This window comes from Sciurus vulgaris (genome assembly GCF_902686455.1).
Source record: "Sciurus vulgaris genome assembly, chromosome: 8".
NCBI classification, from domain to species: domain Eukaryota; kingdom Metazoa; phylum Chordata; class Mammalia; order Rodentia; family Sciuridae; genus Sciurus; species Sciurus vulgaris.
In genome coordinates this window covers 70,663,960-70,689,277 of record NC_136468.1, presented here as the reverse complement: position 1 = coordinate 70,689,277, position 25,318 = coordinate 70,663,960, and the positions used below count along the sequence as shown (strand labels likewise).

General features: G+C 36.0%; 1 protein-coding gene and 1 pseudogene across 3 annotated transcripts; one reads left to right on the top strand and one right to left on the bottom strand.

Annotated features, from left to right (window-relative positions):
- Positions 1 to 677: 677 nt before the first annotated feature.
- Positions 678 to 5,402, bottom strand: LOC306668072 (dnaJ homolog subfamily B member 9). 2 transcript variants are annotated; one of them, XM_079151120.1, is made up of 3 exons: positions 5,174 to 5,402; positions 3,211 to 3,437; positions 678 to 2,232 (listed from the first exon to the last, which is right to left on the bottom strand). In XM_079151120.1, the coding sequence occupies exons 2-3, from the start codon at positions 3,425 to 3,427 to the stop codon at positions 1,781 to 1,783; spliced, it is 669 nt and encodes a 222-aa protein (XP_079007246.1). In that variant the 5' UTR covers positions 3,428 to 3,437; positions 5,174 to 5,402; the 3' UTR covers positions 678 to 1,780. The 2 variants fall into 2 exon arrangements, with proteins under 2 accessions (XP_079007246.1, XP_079007245.1); XM_079151119.1 differs by having other exon boundaries at positions 5,180 to 5,401.
- Positions 5,403 to 5,618: 216 nt separating this feature from the next.
- Positions 5,619 to 10,695, top strand: LOC306667086 (THAP domain-containing protein 5-like; annotated as a pseudogene). The gene is made up of 3 exons (XR_013766729.1): positions 5,619 to 5,794; positions 8,836 to 9,028; positions 9,489 to 10,695. The product of XR_013766729.1 is annotated as a THAP domain-containing protein 5-like (transcript).
- Positions 10,696 to 25,318: the final 14,623 nt, after the last annotated feature.

Below are 25,318 nucleotides of genomic sequence, written 5' to 3'. Positions count from 1 at the left end.
TATCAAAATGGATTCTACTGTCATGTATAAAAAGAACCAATAAATAAATCTTTTAAAAAATGAGATCTCCATCTTTTTTTGCCTCATTTATTCTGTTTCATAGGTTATATATGATCCTTAGCCCCAAATTCAAGGTATGGCTATTTTTTTATTATCAAACAAAAAGAGTAGATAGACCATCCAAGAGAGGAAGTTCACAAACATAATAAATTAATTTTCTTAATTCCCAAATTAAGGACTGGGGATACAGCTCAGAGGCAAAGTGCCTGCCTAGCATGCCCTAAGTTCAACCCCCCACTGTAAAATGGAAAAAGAAAAAAAAAATTTCTCAAATTAAATGTAATTAACAATTAGTTTTATGCAGTCTCTGCTTTTTCCCAACCAGACCTAAATAGGAAAGACTATGGAAGAACACTTGCTTTGGGAAAGCAAATATGCCAAAATTATTGTTAATAAAATCTTCAAGCTATCAAAATTTGAGACAGAAGAAGATAAAACAGCAACAGAAATTATCAAATAACAACATAACAAGATCCTATCAGGGATTCTGATATAGACAAAAGTAACTTCAGGGGTATATAACTTATGATCTGCATATGTCCCATGGCTTATATACATCCTTTACAACTCCAGAAGTGCATAATAAACTTTAAACAATAAAATGACAACAGAGAGTATCAGGTTGTAAATATTTATATTTCTCTCACACGTGATGTTGTATGAGACATTACTAGTTTTATTAAGTATCCATAGGATTAATACTCATATGGAGTATAATGTGAAAAAGTGCAGAACTAAAGAAATAAGTCTATTTGAAAACAAAAGCACACATTTCTTAGGATTTAAAAATATTGCACATAATAAGGTTGCACAGAAATTACTGGCTGGTTTTACAAACAGAATGAGGTATTAGTCAATCTCTAGATAAAGGTAAGTGCAAAGAGGAAGAACTATACACACACACACACACACACACACACAAATACACATCAAATTCATATTAAGACCTAGAGTGGCAATGACTAACAAAGAAATGTAAAAAGATGTATAAGTAGCTATGATTTCAACCCTAAAAAATCATTAGCTAGGGACTAAAACAATCTCTTGGCAATGTTTCATAAGTTTTCAGTTTTTCTCCAGTTTAACTAAGAGCAGTATAATCATTTCTTTTACCCCAATACTACAGTAGAAAGACACAGTTCTGTGGTAAATTTCAAACCACCCCTTTCTAAAGCTTTCAGTGGCAATTAACCGAGATACTGTGCTTTCTTTTTTTTTTTTTTTTTTGCTGACTCAATTAGTTCACATATATTTAGCAACCCAAGTCAGATGCTACAGAGCATGCAATTTTAAATTAGCAAAGGTTTCACTGCAAAAATCATTCAAATTCACACAATTATGCCTACAATAACTTTTAAAGTTTAATCTTGATGTATCAAGCAAACTCAATCTTTTTTTAGGGGGCAGGGGAATAAAACTGGCCACATTAATGAGTCCAAGGGCAGGTAGAAAGGAAAAAATAATAATAAAACAACCCAGGCAGATTTTTATCTTTCTTTAAAGAACCTTTCCTAATTAGAAATAATAATTAGATTTTTATCTACTAGCTGAATGTTGCTGAATTCTTCAAAAACAATTTAAATATATGTAATTGCTATGTCAAACTGTTTAAAGTAAGTGAAATCATGCACTTGTCAAAAAAGTTCACAGAAAACTGTTTTACAAAGACACTGAGGAAGAGTCAAATAGGTGGGTTTAGTGAGAAAAGGAAAAAAACCAACTATTGTCCTGAACAATCAGTGTATGTAGTAACCATATTTCCTCGTCGTTGAGTGACAGTCCTGCAGTGCTTGCTAGAGCCATGAAATCTATTTTCAGTCTGTACTGTATGTCGATTGCTGGTATCAAAGCCACTAAAAGAGAACATTTTCTCCATATCTTCGAACATGTCATCAAACAATCCACCTCCAAAAGAAAACTCCTGAAAATGATGCCTTTGTCGACTAGAACCATCCTGACGTGTCTGGAAGTGATTTTCAAAATGCTTCTTAGACCGAGTGTTTTGGTTTTGACCAAAAAAACTGAAGTCTTTAAATAAATCATCAAAATTGAAGTTAAATGACTGCTCAAAAGGACTTCCACTGTTTCTTTGTCCTTTACCATTAGTAAAAGCACTGTGTCCAAGGGTATCGTACTCTTTTCGTCTATTAGCATCTGAGAGTGTTTCATATGCTGAAAGAGATAAAAAATACTTAGGAACTGAGGGTAAAAGATTCAAAATTACATACATTCAAACTTCTTCAAATATATGATTTCAACTCTATATTTTAGGGACAGATTTCACATCGGAAGTAAAGGCAAAGCACTACAAACTTAAGAATTAAACTGTAATTGAAGTTACAAAACAAGGCAAGTACTTCCTCTTATTCAAGGCTCTATAATCAGTAGTTAGTTAGCACAATGATACTCTAGTAAACACACAATAAGTGAGATAGACTCAATGTTACCGTGCTTGCCTGGTATGTGTAAGGCCCTGGGTTTAATCCCCAGCACCACCATCAAAACAACCATCACTCAACCCCCCAAAAAATGGTAAGTATTAAATGAACACCCAATAAGTATTTATTAAATGAATGCTTCCATTACCACAAAGAAATATGTGGTCAACAATTACAAAGTTCTAAAAAGTCTGATTTTTCACTTCCTTACTACTTGACGAAATATTTAATTCCAGCTCCCTAATCAGTTACCATCAATTCTTGAATGTTCACAAAGTACAACTTTAGAACAAATCTTAAGTCAAAATGTATTTCATACTGAAAAGACAAATGTGGTTTTGAAATAAAATTAAATGTAGAAAACATCAGTCTATACTAGGTTTTTTTATACTTAATCTACATACTTAATGTTTATAAATTAGGTTTAAGAATTTGGGGCACCTAAAATTCTTTTTTATATAGAAATAGCAGTGATTTTGTAAACAGAATGAAATCACTTATTTTCAATATTTTTAGATCTGTATTTGTCCAATCATTCATTTATTCACGATCCAGAGTATTATAAAAAAGTAATCTCAGAATCTCACATATTTACATGTAAATTCGTCACTTGCTATCTTCCCATCTCCATGAAACCTTCAAATACATAGACTTCTTAGCATTCTCTTTATTAGTTAATACCCATGAGACCTCAGGAAAGTCATTTATTTACCTTCTGCAATCTCTCTGAATTTTGCTTCAGCATCAGGACTCTTATTTTTGTCAGGGTGGTACTTCATGGCCAATTTGTGAAAAGCCTTCTTGATTTGGCGCTCTGATGCTGACTTGGGCACACCTAAGATATCATAGTAACTTTTTGATGCCAGAATTAATTCCGTTATCATTAAAATGCAGATTACAAAGATGAAAACTGACTGGGGAGTAGCCATTTCTAATATCCTAAAAGAGAAAAGGAAAAAAAAATTTTTACCCATGGGACTAATCTTAACACTTTTTTCTTTTAAAAGAAACCTAATGAACCTTTGGATATGAAGTATATAATGCAACATAAAACAAAAATGTTCAGCAAATACTATCTTGTACATTCTATTGTATTGGCAGTGTTGGTATTTGTGACACTGAGTCTCTATTTTTAGTCTTTGGCTTACCTGCTGAAGTGAAAGCTAAATCTTGCTTTCTTAGGGAAGGAAGAATTCTACTATTAAGATATCCTAGGCTATTTGCATTAGTAGTGTGCTTTTTTCCCCCTGTGAAGTTAATTCATTATTATCACCTCAAAATATGAGTTCTTGAAAAGAAGACTGAGATCTTTTAAAATATTATTTGCACTTTTTTTCTTTAATTTTTGTTAAGCTTGTATATGATGGGTCTTCAATAATACCTAGTAAAAATCAGTGATTAGAAGTTTTGAGTCTCTTCTGTGTTTGACTACAGTATTAATGGAAAGGTAAAACCAAGAAAGATGTTTCTCCTTTTGGTTGAATTCTACTTGGTTACCACAATTTTGAAGTTGTAAAACCTGTATAAATGCAAGATCCCAAATGTTTAACAAAGAAGTATGGATAAATAAGTTCTGTTTAAATTTACTGCCAAGGCTGGGGTTGTGGCTCAATGGTAAAGCGCTAGCCTAGCATGTGTGAAGCACTGGGTTCGAGTCTCAGCACCACATATAAATAAATGAATAAAATAAAGGTCTATCAACATCTAAAAACAATTTTTTTAAATTTACTCCCATTTAAGAATTTCACTAAGGCAGCCAGAAAAAAAATGAACTAATTTGATACTTTAAGGCAGTTAGATGCTCATTTTCAAACTTCTAAGTAATTAAAACATTTATCTTAACTTTAAATTACTAGAGAAGTTTTAACTTAGAATTCTTGATAATATATATTTAATGATTTGAGATTCAAAACGAAGTGATCCTGTTCTTTTAACGCTGTACCACAGGAGTCCTTAATAACCTATGAATTACCTAACAAGGCTGACGAAAAGGCACTATGGTTTGTTGAAACTGCCTGCCTTCCTGTCCTGTGGCCTTTCCTGGGAGTAATTAGCAGGTGTATCACTACCCCCCCACACACACCCTCAGGGAGTTATTCATAGTCACGGGTACCAAGGATCAAGTACAACCTCCTAGTTTAAAGAACACAAACTGGGCATGTCGAGGGGGCACGGCATCCACTGCGCGCTGCTTCAGACTCCAAGGACGGGTCTAACCACTGACAGGCAGCTACTGGCTAATAAACGTTCCTACACGGTTTCAAGATGAACGACTAATCATTTTTTGTAAGGTAACTTTTCCATTAAATTGACTTCTCATTTCCAAGAGGACCCGCTGGACAGCGGCCTGGGCCTTACTTCCCAGTGCCAGCGGCTGGTCGAGTTGGACCCTTCAACCTTCAGCCAAAGGCAACCAGCCCTGTCCATCCAGGCCCCACCATCAGGGATCCCGGGGCCCGGCCCAGCGAGAAGCTGTCTGAAAGCCAATGGCACAACCCAAACACAAAACACTCTTTTGTGGTCTGATCATCGTCTAATGTTCCCTTCGCCGAAAACGTGCAGCCCGAAGCCCTTGCGGCGACAGACACAGAGGCCACGATTGCCCCAAACAAGAAGCCACGGCTCCGGGGACGCTCCAAACCCCACTCCCCGCGACTCCCGGCCTCGTCCCTCACCCGCACCCTCAGGCTGCCGCTCCTCCTCCACAGAGCCGGTGACGCTCACGAACGGCTCCGTTCGGTTGCTGGGGCTCGGCCCCTCACCCCAGCTTCCGAGGCCTCCAGGAGCTGGCGCGCGCCCCACTGCCTCCTACACAAACACCGCTCGCTCCCCGCGCCGCCTCAGCCAACGCGTCCCGCCTCGGCCCGCTCCCCACTGGCGGGCGTCTGCTGCTGGAGCCACCGCCTCAGGAGAAGACCTACACGAAACGCTTCCCCATTGGCTCCCATCTACCCACCTGACCCTGGCGCCCTACGCGCACGTGGAAAACTGTTGTTGCCTCTCAGCCTGTGCGTCACTTCCCGCCCCACCCCTTCAAAGGGTCGTACTGAAGCTAGCGGAGGCGGAAGTGAGTCGACATTTCCGACGTCTTTCCCCTGGGCGAACCTTGGCGCAGGCGCAGTGGCTCGGACCGCTGGACCTACTTCCCCTGCCTCAGGAAGAAGGGCCCGCCTGTGCCCCTCGCCGGTCCCGGTCTTCCGGGACCTTACCTGAGTGATGCCCCGCTATTGCGCAGCGATTTGCTGTAAAAACCGCCGAGGACCGAACAATAAAGACCGGAAGCTGAGCTTTTACCCGTGAGTTGTCCTTGGGGAGATGGGTTAGCGCTGGGCCGCGGTCCTGCAGCCTTTGGAGCCAGGGCCTGGGAATCTCCTGTCAATTTTGTAAACTAGTCTTCGTGTGCGTGAGCGTAGCGTGATTGTCACCGCATAGGAGGAGTGCCTTAAGACTTGTGTTCAGTGTCCCTCTTGAGTGCCCTGTTTGGTAATCAACAAAGGAGTTAAAACAGTGAAGCTTGCGAGGTGCTCGGTGGTTTTCAGAACCTTTACCCCACTTTACCTGACCTCATTTCATGGAACGACATTGAAAACTATTTAGGGTACATCAAACCTGGTAGGTGGGAAGGTGCGCTCAAAGTTAATTTACACTCCCTGTGAGATCCCACAGACATAATTTAAACCCATTTTTTCTCCTGAGGGGAAAAAAATAAGGAGGTATATTCTGTTCATGAATAGAACAGGGTAAGCGTTACTCTGAGTAACTGGGACCCCGAAATATTTCCGTGAAATTACAGGAGTACTGATTTTCATGCAGAACAGGGAAGCAGTGTTGTGTAATAAGAGGCCTAGGCTCCAAAGCCATCTTTTCTAAATTCAAAGCCTGGTTCCATTACTTGTAGCCCAATGACCTGCAAATAATTTAGATTCTCAATGTCTCAGATCTCTCATTTGTTAAATAGATATATTAGTGGAACTTAATTCACGCTTATTTTGTAAAAAGATAAAAAAACAAACAGTACTTGCAGGAGGTACCTGCTTAATGCATATGAAAAACCTGTGAAAATCAACATATTTAAAATATTCTATTTCCTTTTTTTTTGTATTTAAAAACAATTTGTTAGAGCTGATCTGGTTGTCTCTTACTTTTTCTTATTTTTCACGTGATGTATCATGAATCCCATTTTCCCTTAGGCCAAAAATTATATTCACTAATGGTTCAGCAGCTTTCTATAATCTTAAGTACTGGGGGGAGAAACTGATAACCTTAAGTAATTCACACTACATGACAATATATCCAGGAAGTCTCCTTGGATCCCTTCCACAGAGGTAGTTATTTTGGGTGGAAAAAAATCTGATCCATTGTCAGTTGACAAATAGATTCTGCTACATGAATGGTTTTAAGAAGGTTTGTAGCAAAAGATCATGTTAAACTAATATTTTCCAGATTTATTTGGCCTTGGATTTGGGAGGCATGATCCCACACTAATCAATTGTTTACTCTATATGGACCTCATAGTTATTGAAGTTAAGGAGGAAAAAGTAATGCCAAATGGAATTATCATTTGTAAAGACTTTTTCCTCAAACTATGACTCTAAAGTGAGATTTTTTTTAAACTTGGGTGTTTTTAAAAATTGCCTGTACAATCCACAAAATAAAAATTTAGTTTTATTCCCCTAATAGGACCGAAGAATTGAATTTGCTCATCCTTACATTATAGCAAGCTGTAGTGTATAAGTTTATATGAATTTGGTATTTCAGTAAATAGAGGCATACAGTGTCCAATTTATACTGATTGTTTTATGTATTTGGGGTATTACATAAGATAAACAAAATTACAAACAAATTAAACAAATATGAAGCTACTCAGTAATTCAGAAAACATAGTCTAGGAGATTTCCTAAAAATTTGTTAAGGAATTTTACTGCGTTGCAGTTACTAATTAGGATATTCACAGAATGTCATTTTTTTATGGTTTGCTACCTTATTGTATAGGTACAATGGAAATAATTTTGGAAATAGCATCCTTACACAAGAATTATACAAGAAAGCATTATTTTAAAAGACATGTTCTCATTTAAATGTACCAAAAGGTTGAGCTTACTCTTTTTGCCTTGAAATGCTTTTTCTGGTTATGCCTGTCATACTTCAAACCTAAGTGTTATATGCAAGCTTAGAATACCTTAAAACATATATTGTTTTCATGGTAGGAACTTCCAAAGATCATTTGAGATATTTTTTCCCACATAAGATGTCAGAATTAAAACATATCCTACAGACTCTTTTCCCCTAGGATCTTATAAACTTAGCAGAATTTAGGGAGGGGAGAAAAAGTACTACCTATTACAAAGCATAAACTACGTAGTTGGAATGAGAGGGCTTGTATAATACCTACATTGTGTATGAGAAACTCATATTGTTACTGTTTTTTTAAATAGGAAATTATCATTTACAATATGTCTTGGAAAATCTTGAAATGAGATATATGTACTAAACTGCTGTTTAGTACACTTTAACTCATACATTTAAACTGATTCTGTCATTAGTCCAGTTTTGCCTTCAAAACATATTGCAATATGTTAAAGCCAACTCTAAACCCAGGTTATTGTCAATACAGGAACAAAATGTCTTGCCTTTCTCTTTTTTTTATCTTCTTTCTTTCAAATCAAATATCCGAGTTTGTCTTTATTAACATGTTTAGTTCTTTTCCTGCTTCAGAGTTTCTTTTTTAGAACTTGAATTTTAGAGTTCCCAGTAAGTAGGTTACAGAAGTCAAGAAATATCACATGGGTAGAATTGAGGTTGATGCCAGTAAAGAGAAGGGGATATTAGTAGTTTTATACAAGTATTCATTTTATTCTCTAAATCATTTGTTTGAATTAATGTTGCCTTATTTTAAAATAATAAGAGTTTAAAGCTTAATGCTGCCTGAAATTATAGACAAGAAACCATTTGACTTGTGTTATTAATATGAAATACATTTGAGTGGGAATTTATAATTTTTGCAAAGCTCTTTCCTACTTCTAATTATACAGGTGAAACATAATCCACAGAAAATATGAGTGGATTTTATCCTTTGCAGGAATATCTGTTTTACTTGAAGGGACTCTGGATTCTGTTTTACAAACTATTCTGAAGCAAAAGCTTTGGCGACTAGCATATCATGACATCCTCTTACTATAGAGGTAATATAGTAGTTGTCATGAAGATGCTCTTATTTGGTGGGGATGGGTATCTTGCTTTTGCAGCACTTGACAAATAGTTTACCTAGATTTATAGGCCTGGAATTTGGCAAAATGTAAAAATACAGCAAAATGTCTTTTTCTTTTTTTAATTTCAGGTTTCCTCTACATGACAAAGAAAGACTTGAAAAGTGGTTAAAGAATATGAAACGTGATTCTTGGGTTCCTAGTAAATACCAGTTCCTATGTAGTGACCATTTTACTCCTGACTCTCTTGACATCAGATGGGGTATTCGTTATTTAAAACAAACTGCAATTCCAACAATATTTTCTTTGCCTGAAGACTATCAGGTATTGGAGTGGGGGCAGTAATGCTGAGCATGGTGGCACATTACAGGGTGACAGGTGATCAGGTACAGAAAGTGAGAGGGAAAGATAACTGCTGGGAAAATAAATACTTGAGAAAAAGGAACATCAATTTGCACTTCTACTAAAAATATGGTTAGTGTTTTTTAAAATTTAAACTGTTGTGGAGTTTAAGAAACAGAAGGTAACACATACAGTCTTAAGTCATTAACATAATTAATGAGTTACGCTTTTTTCTTTGCTGGGCATTTGAATGGTTTGAAATATGTGTTGAATGGGCTTAATGTTTTTTTTTAAAACAGGACATATTTAAATCATATGCTTAGAATATATTTTTAACTGAACAAATTTGGTTGGCCAGTATACTGCCCAAAGTTAAAATTAAGTCAGTATTAACCAATAACAGAATAAGTCTTTTTTAGAATTTGAAAATATTATTTTCTAGGGAAAAGACCTCTCCAAAAAAAATCTCAGAAGAAAAAATTGGAAGAGAAAGAAGTATGCCTAAAAACCAGGTCAGAAGAATCATTTGCATCAAATGAGACAAAGAAAATTACAGTTAACACAGATGTGCTTCCTGAATGTGCAGAATTGCTTGATTCATCTGCCATGGTGAAGCCACCAACTCCAAAGCCAGGAAACCTACAAAATAAAGTATTAACTCTTAATCTAGTTAAACAAGACACTGAAAAACTGAAATCTACCCTGGAAAAATCAGTTAACCAAGATTTAGGTTTAAGGGGATTTCACACATCTTTTGAGAACCAAAATTCTTCAACTATTACTTTGACAACTTCAAATTCAGAAGTTATTCAACAGTCTTTGGAAACCCAAGAAGTACTTGAAATAACAACCAGTCATATTGCTAATACAAACTTTAGGAATAATTCCATGGAAATTAAGTCAGCACAGGAAAATCCATTCTTATTCAGCACAATTAATCAAACAGTTAAAGATTTAAACACAAATAAAGAATCTGTTATTGCCATTTTTGTACCCACAGAAAATTCTAAACCTATAGTTAATTCTTTTATACCTGTCCCCAAAGAAACCATAGAAATGGAAGACACAGACACTGAAGATTCCTTATATAAGGATATAGATCATGGGGCAGAAGTTTTACAAATTGAACATTCCTATTGCAGACAGGACATAAACAAGGAACATCTTTGGCAAAAAGTCTCTAAACTACATTCAAAGATAACTCTTCTTGAGCTACAAGAGCAACAGACTCTAGGAAGATTGAAGTCTTTGGAAGCTCTTATAAGCCAGCTAAAACAGGAGAACTGGTTATCAGAAGAAAATGTTAAGATTATAGAAAATCATTTCACAACATATGAAGTCACTATGATATAAAGAGGTTTTAAAACTATGATTTTGTATATGCTTTTTCCATCTAGACCAAATTCCATGTAAAGTGTACTTTTTCCCATATAATGTTCTCATCTTAATGAAGCTACAAAAGTGCTCTAGTATTATGCACTGCGTCCTGTTCTTAAAATGCTCATTAATAAGAAAAAGTAGTTTTGGGGAAGAGAAAAATAGTTGTATCATTGAGTAGTTGCTCAAATTAAAATATAGTGAATAAATAATGAGTCAGTCATAAAAGAAAACAATGATATGGTCAAAACATCCCAAAATAGATCAGCCTGGTACTACCACTGGCATATGACTTGACTAAAGTACTTATCAACATTGAGCCCCAGTCCCTAATCTATAAAATAGGGCCCTTACTAGAGCTTTAATAGTTTCTTTGTAGTCCTTCCCTTTGTATTTATTGATACTTCTATTAAAACAGTTTTTTTATAAGATTATATGTATGTATATAATAGATGTTGGGGGAGAATTTGATACTCACTGCTTATTGAATTCTCTGACCTTTTGGCTATAGTTAGGTATCTTACATAAAGGAAAATACTGCTATTATAATTTTAATTCTGTAGAACTCAGCTTTTAGGAGAGATACTCTAAACTTGAAAGAATATATATTTCAATACCTTATGTGTAGCTGACCATCTTTAAGTCATTTAAGTTTTTTAACGTCCTTATTTATAAAATTATATTTAAAACCAAAAATATAATAGGTTAATTTTAAATATATATATTAGAAAATATAATCTGTATCTGTTTCTTAACAGGTGTAGCTTTTAAAGTATGTGCTTGTGTCTTTTTTTAAATACAAAACAATACAGTAATACTTTACTATATATTCCCACTTAAGTATATTTTATTAAAATTTCTAAGCAAATTATAGATAAGTGATGATGTCCTTAGGAAGACAAAGTTTTTCTCTTAGGAAAGAGAAGTGATGGTGATATAAATAAAAATAAAGTTTATATCTGCATGAACTAAGAAAAATAAATGTAAAAGCTAAGACTTTGTGGTAACATAATGTGAATGATAGATGATATGTTCTATAATATCTGTTAAATAAAAAATACTATCTAAAATAATGGTTTTGAGAATTCTATGAGGTAACACATGATTTTTGAACCTGGAAAATAGGAGGTGCTCAATAATTATTAGTTGACTATATAGCAAATAGTATTGTTAATGAGTGGTAATTATTTTTTATTATATTTTAATTAAGTTTTAGGCTAATAAAATGAATTGGTATTATTTGATAATGTGTCTGCTAATTTTAAAAAGATCAAAACTGTTTTATTAAATGACCATGATGGGGAGAACTTTAAAAGTATTCCGATATTGCATTTTGCTGATACTTAGTTTAAAGTAAATCATACGGATAAAAATAAAGACCCACAAAAATATTTTAACATTTAAACTTAATAAACCTAATAAAATATAAGCATTTAAGATATTTTCATGACTTTCACATATTCTCCCCAGCCCTCCCTTCCCCCTCTCTCTCCCTCCCTCCCTCTCTCTCTCCCCCTCCCCCCTCCCCCCTCCCTCCCTCCCTCCATCCTCCAGTACTGGAGATTACACCCAGGGCCTTTTACCTTGTGCATGCTAGGCAAGTGCTCTACCACTTAGCTATATCCCCAACCCTTGGCTTATCTATAAATGTTAAAGATATTCTCAACCTATCCCAGCAAACCTCTAAATTAATATTTGTAGATTTTGGCCTACATTATTTCCTATTTGGACTACTACAGAAGCCTCTTAGCTAATCTTGCCTGTTTTCAGTCTTCTATTTCCATATCATCCTGGATTCAGCTGGCAGTTTTTTACCTAAATTATAAATCTAACAATCACCCACCCACCACTTAACTTTTCTAACTCAGTTGTCTCATATTACTAATACCTATAAAATAAAGCCAAACTTGTTACCATTATATCTGGTTCTCTGTGATTTTGTTTATCCTATGGTCTACTTACTGAATTTCATAGCATTTTGCAATGATGCAAAAATGGGTCCCTGTGTCTGCTTGCTTTATTCCCTCAACTCAACCAGTCTGTCAAAATTTTATTTCAGCATTGGTGGACTTTTTCCATATTTTAGTCAAAATTGTTTTCTCTCTGTGCTAACAGGACCTTTTGTTGTTGTTGTTTTGGTAGCACTAAAACAGCATTTACCTTATTTTTTTTTTAATATGGTATCTATAGCTAACTCTGACTTGATTGTAAATTTTTTGAGAGAATTTTCCTATATGCTCTTCTATAGTGTGACCTTACTGTTCCCCTGTAGTTATTTCTATCTTGTTAAGTCTAGGTGGGTTCTGTGACTGATCTACCAGTAGAATATAATAAAAGTAACACTGCCAGTTCCAGACTTGGCCTGTAATTGGCCTGGTATCTTCCTGTTTCTCTTTGGAACGCTTACTCTTAAAAAGCCAGATGCCATTTAAGTTGTGTAATTACCTGTAGATCATGCTGGAAAATCCCTTGTCACAGGAGAAGGCTCTGAAGAATGAAATGTCAGACATGAGTGAAGCTGCCACATTGGAAACATCCTTAAGCCCCAACTGCTCTAGATGACAAGTGGCAGCTGAGACAAACCATCTAACAGCTCAAATTCCTTAATTACAAAATTATAAACAAAATAGAATGCTTGCTTTTGGCTGATAAATTCTGAGGTGAATAATTAGGCAGTTAACAGATAACCAAAACAACCCCCTTTGGGTATATATACCCTAACCCTTATCTGCCATTGCCATCATAGTCATTCTATAAGACCCTTCAGTAAATGCTTTTTATTCTCACTTGATAAAGCTCTATTTCTTATTTTACTGAAATATCTTTACCTTTTCTGTTTCAATATCAACAATTAGCTGGAGAAAGTCACACAAAGGCAGACTGGATTCTAAGTTCATTACCACAAACCTCACATGGATTCAAATGTATTTCTCTTTAAGTTCATAACTGCTCTCAAAATCTCTTATACTTTTCCTATCCATTCCTGCCTGCTTGTCTCCCAAACTGAGGATCATATCGCATTCTGCACTGAGAAAATCAAAAGAATCATAAAACATCCCTGAATATGGACTGAATTGTGGCCTCCTAAAATTTATATTTTGAAGCTCTAACCTGCAGTGCATCTGTATTTAGTGATAGGCCACTTAAGGAAGTAAAGTTAAATGAGGGCATATGGGTGGGGTCTTGATTCAATAAGGTTAGTGTACTTACAGGAAGAAATGCCAGAAAACTCCCTATGTGAGGACACGGCTACAATGCAGCAGTCTGCGAGTCCTCAGAAGAAACTGACTGCTTGGCAACCTTATTTCAGACTTTCAGCCTCCAGATTGGTGAGAAAATAAATTTTTGTTTAAGCCATCCATTCTGGTATTTGGGCAACCCAAGCTAAGCTTTATAATCCAAAGCAATGATCTATAATTGTTAAAATGAATAAATCAGATCTAATGTATCAACATGAATAAATACCCAAACAATACTCCAAAAATTGTAAGTTGCAAAAGATTTGATAACAGTGTACTGCTTAATTAAATACACAAAATAGTAATATAGATTGTGTTTATATATATAGATAGATACACATATATATACACATATGGCTTATGTGACAAAAATAAGAGCGCACTGTCCGGTGGAGAGGCAAAAAGAGGGGTGATAGATACTGTTTCATTTAAAAAGAAAAGCTGAATAAAAATATCAAAATATTAATATTTAAACAGTGATAGGTACACATCTTTATTACTCCAAATTTAAAATGTCTCAAAGTTAAAAAGTTGTATACATTAGTTAAAATGACAAAAGGGCATGTTAGCCTTTTTATACAATTAAAGATTATCTAAGACTTCATTCTAATGGTTTTGCTATTGTTATTCTCTAGCTCAAGACCAGAGATGTGGATGAAGATTACATAGTTAAAGAGTTGATTTGAACTCAATAAACTTGTATTTGTAGTTAGGCATCTTGTTAGAATAATGCTGTTCCCCTCCAAACATGTAACATGGATGTTACCTCACATGATAAAAGTTATTCTGCAGTTGCAATTAAGGTTACAGACCTTGAGATGGGAAGATTATCTTGTGTTATCCTAACTGGATACAGTCTGATCACTTTAGTCCTTTAAAAATGATAACCTTTACAGATGGAGTCAGAGAAAAATGCACATGAAGCCCAACCCATCTTGCTAGCTTTAAACACTGCAAGCCAAGGAACATGGCAATATCTAGATGTTAAAACAGCTCTCACTTTATAGTCAGTAAGAAAATGGTGACTTCAGTCCTACAACCACAGGGAACTGAATTGTGCCAAAATCCAAATAAACAAAGCAGTTTCACTCCTAGAGATTATAGAAACACTCTGCCAACACCTTAATTTTAGTCTAGTGAAACCCATACCTGGCATTTAACCTACAGAATTATAAGGAATTTATGATGTTTCAAACCATTAAGGTGAGTGATTGTTAACACAGCAATAGTAAAATAATAATATAGTCACCTAATCTATTTGAGACTCAACTTTCCTTTATTTCCTTCCTTCAAGTTCCCTCCCTCCCTCCTCGCATACCTTGAAAGAGTCTGTCCTACCTTAGCCTGTTGCTTAGTCTACTGAAGACTTCAGCTTTCTTATTGATATACAAGTAGTGCTTTATTCAGTGGTTGTATTTAGTAGCACATATATGCAACGATGATTAGTAAACTAAAAAGCTATAGAAATGCCAGCTAGTAACATTTTCATTTGACTACTCTTTGTAATGGTCTTAGACTAAAAAACAAAAACGTATTTGTATTCCTGAGTTTATACATAGAGTCCTTATTACTGTTCTATAAGAATGAAAAATTATAGTCATTCCTCAATATTTTGCTACTGTGGAAACTCACAGTCATGATCCATGTAGGGGAACTTACTGGTGAAATTCAATTCTTGTCACTAAGGCAAAAAAAAAAAAAAAAAAAAAGTCACAGATTTGCTACTAAAACATGCATTCTAAAACCAAAAGATTTCCTAAAATATAGAGTTAGAAAATTTGAAACTTTGTGAACTTCCTAAAGACCTTTGAATATTCTTCAGAATCTATGTGGAAGGAAGTAGAGAAGATGGATTGAGGGCTCAAAGGGAGGAAGACTCAAAAAAAGGAAGAAAAGGAAAAGGGAGGAAGGAGGAAAACAGATGGATATATAAACATACATTTTTTTGACAACTGTACATTCCTAGGAAGTAGCTCAAGTCTGTGAAGGAGAAGTCAGGTGAAGATTCTTCATCAATCCCCTCAGTCTGCAGAAACAGAACAGGAAATCCTTGTGAATGAGAGTCTGGATTTCTCACCCTCATTTTAGTAAGACCTTCATTACTAATGAATCTTTCATCAGTTACAAGATGTCAAGAAACAAGTTGGTTGTTGAATGTGCTCATTCCCCAATCTAGATTTGTGGCAATAAAAAAGATAACTACTATAGAGTGTTCTCCCCCATATTTAGAGTGTGTTTCTGCCAGCAGATTAATTCATTGTCACCACTGCCATGAAACATCTGAAAGGTTTCAGCCAATGACCAGAGCAATCTAATTATGCTAAAGATCTGAGATAGGTTGTTTTTTTTTTTTTTTTTTTTTTTTTTTTAAATAAGTGGTGGTGGTGCTGGGGATTGAACTCAGGGCCTTATGCTTGCGAGGCAAGCACTCTACCAACTGAGCTATCTCCCCAGCCCCTGAGATAGGGTTCTTTCTGTTGACAAAAAGTCCAGTTCAGGAAGGGGGGCATAAGGAAGTGTAGAATTGAAATATTCTTAAAAGAGTGGCCCATGAATCCAGAGATAGGAGTTGCAATTTATCTGTGCCTCATGATAATTGCCACTGAAAAACATCTAAAACAGCAGTTCCTTCCTGGCAGTTGCCTCATAGAGGGCATTTGTTCCATTCTGTCTCTCCCAGCCAACTCTTACAATCTGAATTCATAAACAGCTCCTGGGTTTGTCTACCTTATGTACTTTAGCTTTTTGAATTCCACTATTAAGTAGTTGAATCATTGTTTTTCAATTCCAAATTCCTAAGACAGTTATCCACTTGATCCACTGTACATTTTTAAAGGAGTGAAACTCTAGTAAACCTATGAATTGGCATCACTTGAGTCAAGTCTTGTAAGTTGCAGTTGGATCCAGTAAATAGGGTGGGGAAGGGTCACATGGAACAATAGAGACTATGCTACCTCACTAAAACTTTGAGGGGTAATTTACCTTGGAAAGGAGGCTGTGGGACTGCAGACAGGTAGGTAACTGACTTCTTTAGTTCTGTGCAGCAGTAAAATGTGAACTTCCTGAAGACATTTGAATATTCTTCAGAATCTATATGGAAGGAAGTAGGGAAGATAAGATGGATTGAAGGTTCAAAGGGAGGAAGACAATAAAAGGAAGGAACATCATATTGATGATGTTTGTATAAATCATCTTCCCCTCTGATACCAAATTCCTCTAGCTTCTTCCCTTCGTGAGCTTGAAACAGTCAACTAAAACATTTCTTTATTCCCATAGAAGAACAAGGCAGTACAGAATAGGATAGCAAAATCATATCAAAGTAGTTTAAAAGCTAGTAAGAACTAATAAATAGTCCTAATATAAAAGTTACTACCCTCCCCAAGTTTGAAATAAATAACCTGAAAGTGTTAATAGGAAAATGTACATATGCAATGTTTCAGTAAAGCAAACTCTAAATATTAATCTCATTTCATTTACAATCTATTTCATAGAAACCTTAAGGACAATCTGTCACCAACACATCAGTGACTTTGTTCCAAGTTTCTAAAGTTTAGCTTTTTGATAGTGTCTCTGTAACATAACACAAATACTTTATAGTGTCTAATGTGGTAGCCCCATTGTTCTCCTGCATCCTTAGTGAATTTATCCTTCTTTCCACACATTCTACATCTTCTGGTGATAATAAAGAAACATTTTCTTATATTTTCATATTACAGAGAATTCATTTTCCCAAAACAGACATTTCTGGATCCCAAAACGTTGCCATGGTGTTGCCTCTGTCTCATATATCTGTGGTGTTAAATTTTTTAAGGTGCTGGCTTTTCCATGTATGCTTGTATGTCTTATTTAATTCCTTCTTTAGGTATTGTAATACAGACTGTATTTTTGTCAGCATTGTAGACATTTCAAAAGAACCTGATTACATTCACTCAGGTGAATGAGTATTTCACTTTGGAAACAAACTGACAGATTCTAAAATATATGAAAATTTTAAGTGTTCTTATAGATGTATTTTAAACATCTACTTATATTTTAACTTGGATAATTTTAAGAAAAATGTACAAATTATGTTGGGTGAACTCTCAACATATTATTCCCCATATGTAACCTGGTTTTTTTTGTTTGTTTTTGTTTTTGTTTGTGTGTGTGCTAGGCAAACCTGGGAGTGTTCTATCACTAAGCTCCATCCCAATTCTTTTTGTTTATTTATTGAAACAAAGTCTCACTAAGCTGTTGAGGGGCTCACTAAACTGCTAAAACGCCTCAAACTTGCACTTCCAGCCTCCCAAGTCACTGGGATTACAGGTGTGCACCACCATACCTGGCTTCATTTCTTTTTAATATAATATCTTATTACATAAGAAGAAAAATATTAAAACTATTTTTATTCCCCCATAACTATACAGAGGTTGCATTGTTTAATATTTAGGAGAAAATACATGACCTTAGAAAACTAGAAGTTGAACACAGTGGCACATACCTGTATTTGGAGCAGCTCAGGAGAGGCAGGAGGATCACAGTTAAAAGCCAACCTCAATAATTTAGCAAGGCCCTAAGCAAATAAGTGAGACCCTGTCTCTAAATAAAATATTAAAAAGGGCTGGAGTTGTGGCTTAGTGGTTAAGTGTCTCTGGGCTCAATCCCTGATACCAAAAAAATAAAATAAAAGGAAAAAGGCACCTCAGACTATAAATGGTCCTTTAAAAGGTGGGAATTTTTTATTGATTGATAAAGTGGACTTTTAAAGATATGCTGGATTGAAAACATGGGTTTTATCCTTAAAGGGGGCATTTATGCCCTTCAAAATGACTTAAATATTATTTTCATTGAAGGTATTAAATTCTAGGCCATTCTCTTTTTTTCCATTGAAATGTGTTAAAAGTTTGTTGTTTGTAAGTAGTCAATAAGTTTGGCCATTCTTAATGGCAACTACGTAGCACATTTGCACTCTGGTAGACATACTTTTACAATGCAAAGTCCAGTATTATACATCCCAACTATCAAATAGACTCTTCAAGTGAAAATTTTAATGATAAAGGATTGTGAATGTGTATTAGAGACAAAAATAAAGCCTAAAAAGAAATACAAATGGTCAATTTATGAAAAAATGTTCAGCATTTCCAGCAATTAGAGAAATGCAAATTAAAACTACACTGAGATTCCATCTCACTCTAGTCAGAATGGCAATTGTCAAGAAAACAAGTAACAATAAATGTTGGCAAGGATGTGGGGGGAAAGGTTCACTCATACATTGCTGGTGGGACTGCAAATTGGTGCAACCACTCTAGAAAGCAGAATAGAGATTCCTCAGAAAACTTGAAATGGAACCACCATTTGAACCAGTTATCCCACTCTTCAGAATATACCCAAAGGAATTAAAATCAGCATCTTAACAGTGACACAGCCACATCAATGTTTATAGCAGCTCAATTCACAATAGCTAAGCTATGGAACCAACCTAAATGCCCTTCAATAAATGAATGGATAATGAAAATTCTCAAGCATGACCTGCATGAGAGTAGGTAACTGTCAGAGGTGTGGGCTGGCTGTGAAATAAAAGCTATGAAAGTACTATTATAAGAAGAAGGCCAGAAATATATTAAAAGCGAGGGTTGGACAGGTGGATCAGACCCTAACAGAGAAAAACCCATGCTTGGTTTTTTTATAGCGATACAGACCAAAGGGGATCAATAGGAGCTCCTTCAGGAAAAACAGGATAGGAGTGGGGGAAAAACAGGTTGTTTGGTGCTTGGCAGGTTAGACCCATTTCCAGAGGGCTGTTGGAACTGGGGCTGTGAGCAAAGGCAGGTCACCAGCATGATCTGGGCTTTTTCAAACTAGGGAATTTCACCCAGGAGTTCCCAAAAAAGTAGCTTCCCTGTCTACTGTCTCAGACAATATCCATAGTTCATACATGGCTCCCAACAAAAAATATGGTCTATATACACAATGAAATGCTACTGAGCCATAAAGAAAAATGAAGTTACATCATTCACCAGTATATGAGTGGAACTGGAGACTATAATGTGAAGGGAAACAAGCTAATTTAAAACCAAAGGCCAAACATTCTCTCTGATATGTGGATACTAACACACAATAAGTGCAGAAGGGAGAGAAAAATAGAAGTTCATTGGATTAGGCAAGGGAATGAAGGGAAGGGAGAAGGATGGGAATAGGAAAGACAGTAGAATGAATTGGACATCACTTTCCTTTGTTCATATATGAATACACCATCAATGAAATGCTACATCATGTACAACTGCAAAAATGGGATCCTAATTAAAAATAGTTATACTCCATGTATGTGTAATATTTCAAAATACATTCTACTGTCATGTATACCTAAAAAGAATAAATTTTAAAATTTTTAAATAAAACAAAGCCTAAAAGTTTGTGGAGTAAAAATAAAATGAAATGTGATCACAAATCTAGAGTAGGCAGTATAAAGCAGTTTATTCTTTTTTAAATCCATTTTTCTTTTTCTTGATAGAAACAGCTAAAAATAATAGGAAAGTGCTGAGAGAGAGGACACTTACCAGGAACAGACTGTAGTGGCCAAGAATGAGGGGTTAGGTATTAAAATGAGGAAAATGTCGATTTCTGTAAATCACAAGTGCGTGACAGTACACTTCAGAGAAACATGAAGATGGATGAATGGTGCACATAAATGAGGCTTATTTAATGATCTAAATATAATATGGCACTTAAATTACTTTTCAAAGTCATTTCTTTCCTCCCTAGATTGTATTAATGTAAAAACTTTGACATATTAAAGTACTGCCAATTTCCATGATTTTTTTACTATATTTCTAATTCAATTTCTCTAGACAGAAATTGGCCTAACCTTGACTAAAATGAGTCTGCACTAAGTCTACCTCTGTAATCAATCAGCTATGTCAGGATTCCCATTCTCAGTTTTGATGTCTTCTATTTTACCCATATCACTCTCAATCCAGCACTTCTTGAAAAATTCACTTCATTAATCAAAAAAAAATTTCCGACCCTTCCTTTATTCACTAACACCCAAGATTTTAAGAGGAAAGAATATAAAGGCAACATTAAACAGATTACATGTTGTTTTTGTCCATTTGTACTACTATAACAAAATACCTGAGAATAGGTAATTTATAACAAACAGATATATTTCCTCACAGTTCTAGAGGCTGGTATGTCTCAGCTTAATTTACTGGCATCTGGTGAGACCTTCTTGCATCATCCCATGGCAAAGACAGAATGAGAAAGAAGAAGGGGACTGATCTCACCCTTTTATAATGAACCCACTCTCCCAATAATGGCTTTAATCCATTAGCTCATCCCTTATGGCCTAATCACTTCCTATTAGTCCCTGATTTCCAACACTATTCGCTATGGTTTAAACATGTACACCAAAGATCCTGGGTGAGAAACTTAATCCCCAGTGCAATAGTGATGAGTAGAGATACCCTTAAGAGATGTTGAATGGGTTAATCCCATTATTAGCAAGTAGGTTATCATGGAGGTGGGCTCCTGATAAAAGAATGAATTTGGCTCCTTCCCCACCCTCTTGAATGTACTCTCTTATTATATGATGCTTTCTGCCATGTGAAGATAAGGCAAAAAGGCCTTCACCAGATGTGGCCCCTTGATCTTCGACTTGTCAGCCTCTAGGACCCTGAGCCAAATAAACTTTTATTGTTTGTAAATAACAGTCTATGGCAGTCTTTAATAGCAGCAAAAATGGACTACACACCACTGCACTGAGAATTCAGTTCTAGCACATGCTTTTGGGGGAACAAATTTAAACAATAGCATGTGTCAAGGTTGAAAAGTCTACACATTTCAATTCTTCTTTGTTGTCAGTCACATAAATGTCTCCCACTTGATGAACTAGAAAGAGAGTCGATTAAGGAAGACAGATGGGTGGAATTATGCAGTTCCCAGACCACCGGCAACCAATAACTTCCAGACTTAGACTAAAGAATCTCTGGGGAATTTGACAAGATCAAGAGAAAAGAAAAAACAACAACTAAAAAATCCACCTTGGAAATTTTAACTGGGCCTAGCTAAGTCTGCAACAGTGATTCTCAAACCTCACTGTGCACTAAAATCACCTGGGAAATTTAAAATTTTTTCATTACCTGGGTTCCATTCCCAGAGAATATAATTCTATTAGTCTGACATAAGGCTCTGGGGTATGTATATTTTTAAACATTTCCCAGGCAAGTATAAAGTACATCAAAAGCTGAAATTGGTGCTCTCCAGTGAAACTTATGGACAAAACTCATCCATGAGTTCAGAGCTTCTCATCAGTTTTTAGACGTTCTGCCAGCTGATAGTCAATAGAAAATTCAGGAGAGCACTTAATATCAAAGATGATGGTGTCTTAGTTCATTTTGTTTTGGGGGATTTTGCTTATTTGTTTGTGTTGGTTTTTTGCTGCTATAAGAGAATACCTGAGACCGGGAAATTTATAAGGAATTTTATAAGGAAATTTACTTCTCACAGTTCTTAGAGACTGAGAAGTCCAAGACCAAGACACCAGTATCTGAGGGCCTTCTTCCTATCTTACTTCTGTAAGCCTTTTCTATAGTATCATTAATCCATTCATGACCTCCACCCCCACTAACCAACTCCTTTATAGTGGCATTAATCAATCCATTCACTTCCCCAAAGGTTCCATCTCCCAACATTTTAGTGTTAGGAATTAAGTTTCCTTTTTTTGGTACTGAGAATTGAACCCAGGGGTGCTTAACCACTGAGCCATATCCCCAACCCTTTTAATATTGTCTTTAGATATAGAATCTTGCTAAGTTCCTCAGGGCCTCAATGAGTTGCTGGGTTTGGCTTTGAACTGAAATCATCTTGCCTCAGCCTCTCAAGTTGCTGGGATTACAGGCATGCACCACCACACCCTGGCAGGAATTAAGTTTTCAAACATGAATTTGGGAGGACACATTCACACTACAGCAATGATCAAAATAAATGGAAAATAGAAACTTGGAGGAAACAGATTATGTACACAGAAAAAAATTAGGTGAAATAATCTAATGATAATTAATGTTCATACTGGGCAGAGACTGTATTGCATCTCTAAAAACAAAAGCAGAATATCTTTTCATGAAGGAATGATATTAAAACAAAAAGTTCTAATTATTTGAAATGTGATACTAGAATTGAAGAATTAATAGGACAGTTAGAAGGGTCCAAAATAGAATTGCCTCCAGTAAGCACAGTGGCATGTACCTATAATCCCAGCTATCCCAGAGCCTGAGACAGGAGGATCACTTGAATCCAGGCATTCAGAACCAGCCTGTTAAGTTCCTGATAAGATCCTGTTCATAATAATAGTAATTATAAAATAATAATAATAATAATAGAAAAGCTTCAAACTTCCTTATTGCTATAAAGAAAGGAAGAAGATACCAATTATATAAATATTCTACAAGGAAGAATTCTTTCAATTCAAGGTCTCAAAAAATCACCTCCCTCTGTACCCTTTCTAATGAAGCTGTTGGAAAATGTATCATAGGGGAAAAAAGCCATTAACGAAAATCAAGAGAATGGTTTATTTTTCTGGAATGATTTTATAGATGATAGTTTATCCAATTGATCGACACATAGAAAAAAATGGGAAAAAGGAGGGCTGGGGATATAGCTCAGTTGGTAGAGTGCTTGCCTTGTAAGCACAAGGCCCTGGGTTCAATCCCCAGCACCGCAAGAAAAAAAAGAAAAAAGAAAAGAAAATGGGAAAAAGGAAATTCAAGTCCAAAAAGAACCAAAGGAATCTGAGTTGACGGTGAAGTGAAGTCTGAACACAACTGCTGCCCCATATACCTGGAGAGCCACCATTTTAAATTAGAGCAGGACAGAAGGCTCAGGAATAGAGTTCTTCAGTAAGATGAAAATTGGTAAGATAACTAATGTGTTGAATATGTTAAGAGAAAGCTCCCATATCTACTCATTACCTAGTCAAAATAATATAAATATAATATAACCACTTATAAAATATAATTAAACTGGGAAGAGTTAGGCTAGCATGGGAAGGGTGTGTGTGTGTGTGTGTGTGTGTGTGTGTGTGTGTGTGTTAGAGTGAGGAAAAAGAGGTTGGATAACAGTCATAAAAACAAGCAGACTCTTCATCCACTGTTGTGGAATATTGAAAGACAACACCTAAATGCAAAACTTTAGAAATAGCTAATTAAGCCTGGTGCAGTGCCGCACACCTATAATCCCAGCGACTCGTGAGACTGAGACAGGAGGATCTCAAGTTTGAGGCCAGCTTCAGAAATTTACCATGGCCCTAAGCAACTTAGTGAGAGCTTGTCTCAAAAAAAGAAAAAAAAAAAAGGCTGGGGATGTGGATCAGTGGTTAAGTACCCCTGGGTTCAATCCTCAGTACAAAAAAAAAGGAAGAAGAAAGAAGAAGGAGAAGGAGGAGGAGAAGGAGAAGGAGAGGAGGAGGAGGAGGAAGGAGGAGGAGGAGAAGGAGAAGAAATAGCTAATTAAATGTTATTTTGTGATAAATAGGTAAAAGCACAAAGAATATTCCTATATCATTAGATGGGGCCAGGCAGGGTGGCACGTGCCTGTAATCTCAGTAACTGAGGAGGCTGAAGCAGGAGGAGGATCACAAGTTTGAGGTCAGCCTGGGCAGTTTAGTGAGATGTTGTCTCAAAATAAAAAATAACAAGGGCTGGAGATGTAGATCAGTGGTAAAATGCCACTGGGTTCAATTCCCAGTAGCACCAAAAACCAGTAACAAAAACAAAGTGTTAACTCCAGAGAGCAAGAAATGGAGAAGGACTACAGGTGCCCTAGTTTGGATCTGGAACATCCACAAAGTCTTGTGTGTTACAGACTTGATCACCAGCCTGTGGCTTTTATTGATCACCAGCCTGTGACTTTATTGGAAAGTCATGGAAACTTCGGAAGGTGGGGCTCACTAGAAGATATTAGATTCTGAGCACATGCCCTTGAAGGAGATGTTGGGACCTCAGAACCCTTCCTCCCTCTCTTGCTTCCAAGCCACCATGATGTGAGCAGTTTTGTTCCAAAAATGCTCCCCACCATGATGTTTGGCCTTGACACAGGCCGAAAGTGATGGAGCCAGTGACCACAGAGTGAAACCTCAAGACAAAATAAATCTTCCCTCCTTTTAAGGTGTTTATTTCCACTATTATTTTTTTTTTAATTTTTAGTTATAGATGGACACGATACCTTTATTTTTTTCATTTCTTAATGTGGTGCTGAGAATCAAACCCAGTGCCTCACACATGCTAGGCAAGCACTCTACCACTGAGCCACATCCCCACCCCCTATTTCACAGTGACACAAAGTTGACTAACACACAAGATCTGCAGAATGCTAACTTTTAAATGCATGTGTAAAACCTGTGGAATCACTTTTACTCATTCTTCAGCTCTGACACTCATCATTTATGTAGAAAGTCTTCATTTTCCCTTCAAAATATCCTTAGTTTATCAGTTCCCATTACTTAATTTTATTATGATTTCTTTCACACACTATTATTCCTTCTTTGTTTTCATACCCCCAGTATACCTTTTCATACCCTGAAGTATAAGTGTTTTATGAGTCTTTTAGCTGCATTTCCTAGCACAATTCCTATTACAAAGTCAGAGTTCCATAAACATTTGTGAAGTGAACAATAGCACCTACT

Bases quoted from the DNA above. Each gene is read 5' to 3' on its own strand.
- LOC306668072 (XM_079151120.1), bottom strand. From the start codon at position 3,427: ATGGCTACTCCCCAGTCAGTTTTCATCTTTGTAATCTGCATTTTAATG. The intron at 2,233-3,210 runs GTAAATAAATGA...TATCTCTTTCAG, and splicing joins ATTCAGAGAGATTGCAGAAG to CATATGAAACACTCTCAGAT.